The following is a 12216-nucleotide window of genomic DNA, read 5'->3' on the forward strand; positions in this document are numbered from 1 at the left end:
ATTGAATTAAGGCATGTTTAGGCAATACTTTTTTCCAAAGAACTGAAGAAGTGCTTGTCAACAATACAAAACATGTCTGTCACGTTGCACAATAATACTTAAAATTAAACAATGTAGATCAAAGTTACACTATACTGACAGAGTGCATATTTATTTTTATCTTGCAAACAAGGATGGGGTTGAAGCCTATGGGAAGGAGTAACAAAACACTTATAAACTGGAACTGTAAATTCAAAGCCATACACCTTTAACCGACATGCAAGGTTAAAAACTGTTTTTCATAGAAAGCAATCATTTTGTTCCCGATCCTTGACCTAAACAAACCTCTGACCCCTGCCCCAGGGGTATACTTACCTGAATCAAATAACCGAGGTCCACAGGAATATTTATTGTCACCGCTAAAGTCATATTTCCTCTGGCTGCATCTGCACAATAGATCTTCATATGGGCTCTATATGTATCTCACAAAAAAGGAGCTGCTTAGAAGACTGCCCTATAAAAGTTTAGGGGTTCTACTGGGCCGGTGCCAGCTGTACTGAACATTCCCGAGGGCCACAGTCATCCAATACAAGTAAATACACAGCTGAGATGGGTGAGGATGGGCTAGTGAGGTCAGGTGGTGGGAAGCAAAAAGATACTTATACTATCTATGATAGAAGTGTTATCTTTTAAAGCAATCCTAACTTCTTTTTGCTAATACCTACACCTTGCTTTACACTAACTGAAGCTAACACACCTAAAATCTTTTTACAGACTTGGATTCCCTTTATTACCACCTTGCAGATGCTTACCCCTTGCCTATGCAACATTGCAGGTGGAATGGGAAAGGATATGTATGAGGCAAAGATATTGCATCATGGCTATAACCAGGAAGGGATGAGGAAGCATTAACAGTCATGGAATAGAGGAAAGCCAAACCTGCTGAAAGTATTTACTGGATAAGCAAGGAAAAGGGAAATGTATTTAACAGAGTTTAGGCCTGCTTTGAAAGGCCAGTCCATTCAAAACTGATACTTAATTAAGGTGTGAATGGGTTTTAGAGACTCCAGTAGTAAGACCTCCCTACAGGATTAATCAGCTCTGGTCCTCTTGCCATGCAACCTCAATCAAGTAGCCTAAAGATGGGAATCTAATTTCATTTTATGCATTACCCATAATGAAAAAAAAAATTCAGATAGAGTGAGAACTCCTCACAATGGTGGCGCCAAGTAAGAGGACTCTGGGAGCTCATCTAAAAAGGTCTCATTGATGGAATCCCTGTGAGATACAAAGAGTTGGTGGGTGATTCAACCTAACAGGTAACTATATGGAAATATTTTTAGGTAGACTGACTCTTTAAAATCTCAATAATTCAGACACAGAATTTTATTGAAATGTCATGAGCAACATTTTAACACAGTTCTATTCTGTGCTGAGGTGCTGTGATGTCTTGGTTCATGTCGCAACACACTGAGCTGAAAAAGATCCTGCATGCAGTACTTCTTTTAAGAGAACACCACAGCAATGTCATGGTGTGAACTGACAACATAGGAAACCTTGCCTTGTCTATTTGTCTGTGCACTGGGGCTGCACCACAACACATCTGATGTAAGTGAGCCATTAAAATACTGGGAGAACTCAATAGTGTTTTCAAAGTGCTACCTATTAGGGTTATCTCAAGCTGTTGCATCTGGCAGTCTTTCATTTTCTACATTAGGCCCCCACTTGGCACTATATGTAAAAGCATATACAATTAACTCAGCTACTGTATTAAGTAGACTCAACTGACAACGCTACATTAAAAAGTTCACATAGAATTCATAATGTTTCAAAAAGCAGAGCTACCATACATACTAGAAGCCTTGGGTTCAGAGGTTTTTGTTTCCTGAATCTGGTTGTATACATTCTTTATCTTTTACATTTCCCCTTACTGTATTTAATCTAAGAGCAAATAAACCTATTACAACATCTTAGTTTTCTCTCAAACAGTTCAGTGTAACTATTTGTACTTAAAGTACAAATCTCTCTGTCTCTTCAATTTTTTCTTTTAAAACCACCCCCCGTTATTCTCGTTATTTGTGCAATATACATCAGTTAGTGTTGTCAGTGCCATGTGTTTTTTCTTATTAAATTGCCAACACTCACAGGATCCCTATCAGCAGGCAGCGGCTATTGCTGATCTGGGCATCTGCAGCCTGCGTCGATCATCTTCTGGGATTCTGTGCAGCTGGTTACCCAGCATGCACCTCCCGATCTTGCGCCTATGCAGTAATGACACTGAGCGGAGCACTATGTTGTTTACACGTTGCCATAACAATCCTTTTGATTTCAAAAATGGTGCTGAAGTCTTGCGATCACATCACTTCCTGTCTGTTAAGATTGCGAGATTTCACTATTAGGCATCTCTAGGCCTCCTGGCATAGATGACGCCAATATCTCAGAAGCCTGAGGGAATAGCCTAATGATGAAATCGCCTATGCAGCCTGGAACCAGAAGTGCAGACTGGATCGATTAAAATAAGGTATTTGGAAAAGAAAACAGTAAATAATTATTGCCATTATGGACTGTTGAGAGGGTGCACATTGCCTTGCAGGAAACTTTAAGAAATGGCTGGAACTCAGCTTTAATAGTTTCCCACTAGATAATGAATGCCAAAGGGAAATAAATGAATAAGAAAGCTTGGATGACATATATGCTGTAATGCTATGGCTAAACATAGACAGTTACCAATATACGAGAGTGGAAACCATAACTATTATCAGTTAAAAGGAGAAGTACAGCCACAGCTTTTTGGCTGTACTTCTGTGGATCACAGGAGTGCAGTTTGTTCTGCACGCCCATGACATGTTTTCAGCTGACAGTGGATTGAAGTCTGCTGTCAGCTGATGCTGTCACTCAGCTGGTCCAGGCTGGGGAAAGATCCTGACATCAAGGTCGGAATCCACCCCAGAGTCTGCAGTGGCACCTGGCTCAGTCTGTCATCGAATCACTGAGAGTCTGAGCCAGCCGCTTCCTTCTCCTCCAAAGCCCAGTGCTCCAGTGAGCGCTTGGGAGGCTGAGCAGACAGAAGTGACTGACAGTCCCGGTCTCTGCTAATCGCAGCTGGGAGAACTCAGCAATAGGAGATCATGTGATCGCTGGGTTCTCACATTTAGAGTCAGCGGGGGAAAGATGCAGCATCAGATCGATGCTGCATCCACTTAGGTAAGTATAAAGAAAAAAAAGCCCTACTTTTCTTTTAAACTAGAATGTAACATAAGGAACAAAGGTTTTCAACTGTTGATATGCCAAATGAATTATAAAAAGCAGTACTGAAATATATTTTGATAATAGTGTTAAACATCTTTATGAAATAATACAAATATGCTAAACCCTATGCAATTTCAAACTAATATGTGAATGCTGATGTTTAGACAAATAGATAGTCTCTCTTGTGAGAACCAAAAGGTGCTGAAAGCCAAATGGGGGGGGGGGGGCGGGGGCGCTAGTGGTCAAAAACATTTTTTCTAATTTTTTTTAAATTAAAAAAAGGTAAGGATTCAAGAACAGAGACAACAGAATACATGGCTTCCAGTGTCTCAAAAAACAAAACAAAAACAAATGCACAGCTATAAAATGATTTAATTCTTACTTACAATAATTACAGTATGCAATAAAACAATGGCTGTCCCTTTAGTTAAAATAGTTTTTCATGAACTGATAAACTTGCTTTTTCTAGCGATAAATACAGGATCTTTTTAACAGCAACTTACGAAAGAGACAACAAAAAGTAGCTGTAATGTTCAGTAGTCAAGAACAACCAAACAAACACAAATGACATATATGCATTAGAAGGCCTCAATGATCTGATCAGGGAGAATGCATATATTTTCTGCGTGTCTTTGGGGTACAGATCATAATTACAAGCATTTATGAATTTAAATTCAACTGATATGTTAGCATTAATCACAGACCATGAATACTAATTGCATTAATAGCATTTAACTGATTGTTTCTTGAAATACAGCGTGAAAGTCAAAAAGAATGAAATGGAAACATTTACTGGCTGAAAATTCAGATCCCATTTCACAAAGCAATTGGGATAACCTGCTGTAATGCATGTATATGTATGTCACTACTAAGGAATTGATAACATGAAATCAGAACAAAAACCTTGGTGTAAACATTAACACAGTCTGTTTCAGGAAAGCTTAAGGCACATTTCAGTTTGGTAGACGACAGAACTGTTTCTTCTGCAACTGCAAGAAAAGGCTATTAAGAGTAGAAATTACCCTGAGAAAATCTGCAAAAATTCAATATTCTGCCTACTTAGACACAATGGGGTTCTATTTACAAATAGGCTGTTCATTTGGTTCACTTAGAAAAGTGAAGTTTCAATCATGAGGTGACTTCCATCATCAAATTTGTAAGAAAAAATACATTTTTTTTCTCTTTTCTTTGCATGTGATTGGGTTTTCTTTTTGAATTTTCACCACATTCAACAAGCAAAGTGAACATGCTTTACTCCTTTAGTAAATCAACCCCAGGGAGGTGCTTTTTAAGGGAGAAACTCCGCAATGAGCCATCTATTAATATACATTTAGAAAATCATCATGAATGAAATTAAAATAAGGTGCCAGTTTTAATTTAGGTTTTAAAACCTTATATTAATGTAAGGACACGTAAACATACATTTTGATTATTATGAATGAAGACTAAATTTCCATTCAAATTAGAATTTATTTTTAAAAAATGCAGAACTGCAGGCAAATCACTAAATACTCAGATGAAATACACACATGGCAACTTTTTTTTTCCTGCCAAATGTTTTGTAATGCTGTCTTGGGATTCGCCCTGCCCCAATACAGTGGAATTACAACACAATTTCCTACATCCTATTCTTATTCTACTTGCTGCGTTGTGTGACCAGCTGAAAGCTGTAGCCCTGGGTATGTAGGCACATATTCTATGCCATGTCTCTACGAAATGCAGAACTTGGTGCCTGTGCAGCCAATTGGCAATTTCACTGGACAATACAATCAAAAGAATCGTGCTATTAATTCACTGTACAAACGGCAAGCAGGTGACACAGGGAGCTTCAAAGTGCAGATAGGAAACAGCGAATTAACAGTGTTGTGTGACTCGCACGAGTGCCTCACACAACACAGAATTTTACATTATTTGCCAAATATATGTATTGAACTCTGTTTCTGTTTACTTGTAGTTCTGCATTAGGGACATAACCATTTTCAAGTTATAAAATGGGTTTTTGAATGGTACAAGTGAGGGGTAGTTCAGAATATTTACTTCGTTCTCACTGGTTGACTGATACTGGCCAACAAAAAGTACAAAAGGTTTGAAAACAAATTCAGCTACACTACTAACAACTATAGGTGGATGGAAACTCTTTAAGAGCAGCAGTTTGACCATATGGCACCACTATACCAATCTTCAAGTCACATGGCTAAACCATAATCCAACGTGTCCATACTACAACAATGTATCTAGAAAAGTTCAGCAGTGATTATTTCAAAACTGCTATTAATTACAATGGACACAAATGTATCAAGACCACTGGCATTTAATAAACCAATGGGAAGCCCTGCCAGCACACACTGGGTGCCAAGAGGCTACCAATAGTGCTATGTGAATGCACTTTTTTGAAAGAAAACAAAACAAAAATTGTCAAAGAGCAGTTTCAAAAATAATAAATGGTTCAGATGGGTCTCTGGAAGTATTTTTCTTGTTGGCTTGCTGGGTTCTGTTCAAAGACACCTGAAATAAAAAAATGTCAGTAATTACAAATAAAGCTTCTTGATAAATGTAATGATAAAACAATCAGTAAGGTTATGGCGAGATAAAAGGGGCTAAGAAACTTTCCACTGGTGGAAAATTAAAAAAAAAAAAAGGACACATTTTTTGTTTGGATAATGGAGTCAACAGAACTTCAACTCATTCAATAAGCTAAGGGAAATTTCACTTGCGAAGTGAAAATTCCCTTGAAAATTAAAGAGCATATTTGTCTTTAGTAAATCAGTCCCAAGTTGTTAGGATAATGTGGGAATTCCACAGAGCTTAAAGGAAAAAAAACATGCTTTCATGAGGAGGAACCCAATTTATTGCTACACTTAAACGAACAACATTTTGAGGACTCTTCTACACGCTTAGTCAACATGGAACAATTAGCATTTAAAACAGCCATGTTCCTATGTATGACTGTAGCTTAATTCTTCCACCGAAATGTTCTTCATTGCAGTGCACCAGTAAATTTGTGTTTACCCCAGGTCATGATTTACTTGACTTGACTTTGCTTAATATCTCTGTCCACAATCTTTATATGTGGGCTAAACCAATTGCTTTTTGGATTTGTTGGGAAGCGATGAAATGTGAATATCTTCTAGTTTAACAAAGATGGTTTCTATAGTGAAAAAAAACAGTTATTGACATAAAACAAACAGTTTAATCTGTACAAAATCAAGAAATACCCTAGTACATTATTCCAACAAAAGGCTGAATTAATTGCCAATAAACCAAAATGATAGACTAGCTGTTATCCCGATGTGTATTGATGCAAAGCGCGGACACATTACATTGATAAGACCAAGTCACTTTATGAACTGCAAACACGAAGATAAATTAAACAGAGTGACAAAAGCATGAGGAAGCTGGAGTCAGCAAAAAGGTTTCTCATTTTCACACATAAAACCAAAACACAATGGATTTGGATGTTAATATCAGCTTGTAATCCTGATATTTTACAAACTGTGATTGACAAGCATTGAAACTTCAAGGTACATATATTTGAAAGATCAGAGTGTTTAATTTGTAGCAGAGAGCAGTTACAAGGCCCATAGAAATGTGATCTGTGGATAGTATAGCACAATAATAAAATGGAAGGCTAAGGCTCTGACAAAGCCTCATCCAAGCAACTTCTTTAAAGCGTAAGATGATCCCAAGTAATAGAAGAGGCATTTTTTCTTCACACCATGCCTTTCAGCAGCTGAATCCTAGCGATTTCTAGCTGAACTAGACGAGATACAGGTTCCCTGATAAATGTATAATCAGAATATAAAAGGAATGAAATGCTGTCAAGTTTCACTGTTACACAATCGGCAGTTTTTAGGAGCTGTATGGTATCTCTGTGCTTTGACAGATGCGCATAACAAAATGAAATAATGTCAAGACTTGTGTGCTCTTATCTGCCACTGTGTATGCTGGAAAAAAGGGACTTCAAATGCAATTTTTTTTATTCTGCACAGCTGAATGTGAAAAGTTTTGTTTGAGCCTTTCAAAAGGCAAATGCAATCTTTAAACGCTGACATCTGTCACAAGCAGGGCCAAAAATAATGTACAGCGTCTTGGAATTATGTTTACAAAATACATATAGAGGAACTGCCATAAACTGATGTTTGACAATAATAAGCTTTTCCTGTATGGTTTAATATGATTTCTCTATGTGCTTTAAAGTATACATTTTAGACTGCTGAATAGAGACAGAAATGGCCGTACTATGCAGCTACTAAACTATGCTGCAGTGACTTGCCTAAAGCTTGTATAATGCATTAAACATGGCCAAAATTGAGATGCACTGGCATATTGCTATGAGACCCTGCTAAGCTGCTCCAGGGCGGAAAAGTCATTTTAATATTAACTTGCTTGAACTGAAAAGGATATATACATGTACCTATTCACCATATGTTTGTCATTATTGTAAAACTAACAATATTACAGTAAGTGAAGTCATTCTAAGGACAAGAACCAATTTTCCATGTAAAAACAGCAAACTACCATGTTTACCATACTACTCATAGTGCACAAGTACACAAATACCTAGGGAGGGCACGGCATTTTGGCATATGTCAATGTATCTCTCTTGCTTCCATTGCATGCATTACTATAGTTTAAGATTTTGGGGAATGTGTGTGTGTGTATATATATATATATTTTTAATTTATTTAGGTTTTTGTTCTGTTGGATCAGATTCTGTTCAACCCGGAACACTGCCACCCTTATGGAACACAAAGCAATAGAACATGGCAACGTGTTTTATGCTTAAAATAAAAACAAACAAAGAAACAGCGTGCGCTCAGGGATCCAATTAAATCAGCCGCAATTGCAGTAAAAAAGGAACCCTAGGCTTTACATATAATACAAACAGAAACCAGTGCAGCGCTAAAAAATTACACAGAGTAAAACTGAAAAAATATCTTAAGTAATTAATAATTATTGGTGATGATAATAATAATAAATCAATAATTGATATTAGTGATCGCAAATATAGGTGGATGAAGCACTATGACTGGCGCAATAAAGTAAGTGCACCTGTGAAAGTCTTAAAGCAAAGCGTGTTCCATAAGGTAGTGAAGGCATGACACAATCTGGTCAGCAGTGTTGCAAACGGGTCCTATTGCACAGGTAGTTGCAAATTAATCCATGTGGCTTTATCTGTGCAGGAGATTGATAAAAATGCTCACTCTTCAGATGCGCATAATTAAAGCGCAATATGTTGAACAAGAATCTGCAGGAAGCCCCCTTTAAATGGACCAGACAGACAGCGTGGAAAAAGGATCCTTCCTCTGGATATGAGACTCCTCTGCAACCACAATTCCACTAGCCACATATATGTATTGAACACCCCTTTTGATAACGTGCGTGCACACGAAACGCATCAAGGAGGAGCTGTACGCCATGACGTCACGTTGCTGGAGCTTCATGAAGGTCCGGCAGCTATCTTAGTGAGTGGCTGTTCAGCCACATTGATTTTATGCTGGAATTTTTGCTGTATTCCACGTGGAAGATTTATATATATTTTTACCTAATAAATTGGAAATATTACTGCACTATGAGCACCTTCTTTTTTGGCTCTATTTTGAGCTAATGATTCCCAGGTCCCCAGTGGAATTGCGGTTGCAGAGGAGTCTCATATCCAGAGGAGGGATCCTTTCCCACGCTGTCTGTCTGATCCAATTAAAGGGGGCTTCCTGCAGATTCTTGTTCAACATATTGAGCTTTACTCATGCGCATCTGGTGAGTGAGCTTTTTTATCAATCTCCTGCACAGATAAAGCCACATGGAATAATTTGATACAACCTGTGCAATAGGACCCGTTTGCAACATTGTATGCTGACCCGATTGTATCATGCCTTCACTACCTTATGAACACTCTTTGGTTTAAGACTTTCACAGTTGCACTTACTTTTTTGTGCCAATCATAGTGCTTCATCCACTTATGTTTGCTATCACTAATATCAATTATTGATTTATTATCATCATCACCAATAATTATTCATTATTTAATATATGTTTTCAGTTTTACACTGTGTAATTATTTTAGCGCTGCACTGGTTTCTGTATGTTTTATGCTTAGCAGTGACCTCCACTGTTTAGGTACTCCTAAAAGAAGAGATGATGGCTACGTTTTAAGTTACAACAGCATAGTTTATGTAATTATGCACATTCTAAACCTTTCATTTTAAAAAACGACTGACTACAACTATAAGGATTTTTTTATCTGAATGCATTCTCTACAGTAAAGTAAAAACATTCCAGTATATTTCCATGAACCCTGTCCCCAAACATGTGCATGTGTGATGGCTACACAAGCTAGAATATGAATATTTTAATATACTGTACATATATCCAAAGACATATGCCTGAAAGCCTATGTTTAGTAAAAAAAAAAATATCAGCACAAGGGACATTACTTATTATCAATCCAACATGTCCCTTGTGTTGCTGGCTCCTGTAATAGTTGAAACTTTCCTCCTCCAACCCCCTTACCTTCTACCCCTGCCACCATAATCTTCTGGTGCAGCAGGGGTTACTAGTGCTGAGGAACCTGTTATATGCACTCATCAAGAGTGGCGACTATGCCCGTCCTTTCCACCCACTTCCTGCATTTATAAAAGCCGTACTATAGCTTCTATGAATGAAACATGATTATGAATGGAGGAGGAGGAGGACCTTTCATTAATTTGCCTATCCTCCATTCATATATTATTTTTCATAAATAGAAGCTAAATTACAGCTTCAAAAATAGAGGTGAACAAAAAGGGCGGGCACAGTCAGCACTCTTCATGGGTGATTATAAGAGGTCCCTAGGCTCTATTAACCCCCGTCACATTGCAAGATTTCGGCAAAGGCTGGGGGGACATTGGAGGAGTAGGATTTCAACTAATGCAGGAGCTAGCAGCACAAGGGACACATTGGACTGATAGTAAGTAATGTCCCTTGTGATAGTTTTTTTTTTAATGTTTGACTAAACATTTGTAAAGGTTTTAAAGGAGAATTCTGCTCTAGGATCATCCTTTTACCTACTCAAAACTCTGTTTGCATAAAGTGGCTTACTGCAGAATTTTTTTTTTTTTTTTTTTTTTTACCAAGGAATGGATTGAAATGCTCCCTTAAGATCTTCCTTTAAATGTTTCTTTAAGAATATTCAAAATATTTAAGTAATATCAGAAAGAAAAAAAGACATCAACATTGAGGCATTCCCATTTATATACTCTATAGATGTACCACTGGAGCACAGTGGAATTTGGTCACTAAAATCAGATGTCCAGCTGAGATAACAAGTCCATCATAACTGCATTCAGCATTACCATATACCATATTAAAGCAACTTGTGTATTTTAAACAAGAGTTTATATCTTGTCATAACTATTTTACTTTGGGTTATGTGGCCTGTGGGTGCCACCACTCTTTGATCTAGTAGTGGATCACACATCTAATGATTTCTTTACTTACATATTAACAAACATTACCCTAGTGATTGGTACCCACAGTCACAATGATCACAAATTCAGTCACAAAGTGGTACAACATATATATATAAAATCTATATTGACAAAAGTATTGGGACACCTGCCTTTACACATACATGAACTTTAATGGTATCCCAGTCTTAGTCCGCAGGGTTCAGTATTGAGTTGACCCACCCTTTGCAGCTACAACAGCTTCAACTCTTCTGGGAAGGCTGTCCGCAAGGTTTAGGAGTGTGTCTATGGGAATGTTTGACCATTCTTCCAGAAGCTCATTTGTGAGGTCAGGCACTGATGTCGGACGAGAAGGCCTGGCTCACAGTCTGTGCTCTAATTCATTTCAAAGGTGTTCTATCGGGTTAAGGTCAGGCCAGTCAAGTTCCTTCACCCCAAACTCGATCATTCATGTCTTTATGGACCTTGTTTTGTGAACTGGTGAGCAGTCATGTTGGAACAGGAAGGGGCCATCCCCAAACTCTTCCCACAAAGCTGGGAGCATGAAATTGTCCAAAATGTCTTGGTATTCTGGCGCCTTAAAAGTTCTCTTCACTGGAACTAAGGGGCTAAGCCCAACCACTGAAAAACAAACCCACACCATAATCCCCCCTTTACCAAACTTTACACTTGGCACTATGCAGTCAGGCAATTAATGTTCTACCGGCAACCGTCAAACCCAGGCACGTCCATCAGATTGCCAGACAGAGAAGCATGATTTGTCAAGTCTCCACTGCTCTAGAATCCAGTGGTGGTGTGCTTTACACTACTGCATCAGACGCTTTGCATTGCACTTGGTGATGTAAGACTAACCCATTAGCCCCAATAATAATGCTAACCCATTCCATGAAGCTCTCTACACACTGTTGTGCTAATCTGAAGGCCACAGGAAGTTTGGAGGTCTTTAGCTATTGACTCTGTAGACAGTTGGTGACTTCTGCTCAATGTACACTTCAGCATGCGCTGACCCTGCTCTGTCATTTTACATAGCCTACCACTTCATGGCTGAGTTACTGTTGTTCCACTTTGTTATAATAATACTAACAGTTGACCATGGAATATTGAGTAGCAAGGAAATTTAAGAGATGGACTTATTGGACAGGTGGCAACCTATCACGGTACCCTGCTTGAATTCATTGAGCTCATGAAAGCGACCCATTTTTTCACAAATGTTTGTAGAAGCAATCGGCATGCCTAGGTACTTGATTTTATACACCTGTGGCCATGGAGGTGATTGGAATACCTGAATCCTATGATTTGGAGGAGTGTCCCAATACTTTTGGCAATATAGTGTGTATATATATATATTAGGTATGCTTGATAAGATGATGGTATAAGCAGGATACTTTATAATCCATTGTTTATTGGTTGCCTCTGGGGCATCACACATTATATTTTGAAGATCTCCAATTTCCATGGATTCCTGTGGTAGGTGTTGGTTTTATGGGGGTTATTTTAAGGGATTCAAGGGGAGATCACTGGCGGCTGCGCTCCCCCCGGGAGC

The 12216-nt window shown here is 38.2% G+C and overlaps 1 protein-coding gene across 1 annotated transcript in view; it reads right to left on the bottom strand.

Annotated features, from left to right (window-relative positions):
* Positions 1-3582: 3582 nt before the first annotated feature.
* The window catches only part of ABCC4 (ATP binding cassette subfamily C member 4 (PEL blood group)), a 400044-nt gene continuing 391410 nt past the window's right edge, over positions 3583-12216 (bottom strand). Inside the window, exon 31 of the mRNA XM_089680483.1 lies at positions 3583-5733. Within this exon, the coding sequence (XP_089536609.1) occupies positions 5644-5733 (90 nt within the window). The 3' untranslated portion in view covers positions 3583-5643. The remainder of the gene's footprint in view (positions 5734-12216) is intronic.

The sequence above is a fragment of the Staurois parvus genome, unplaced genomic scaffold, assembly GCF_062004578.1.
Source record: "Staurois parvus isolate SC_StPar_1 unplaced genomic scaffold, SC_StPar_1.0 ptg000243l, whole genome shotgun sequence".
Taxonomy (NCBI): Eukaryota; Metazoa; Chordata; class Amphibia; order Anura; family Ranidae; genus Staurois; species Staurois parvus.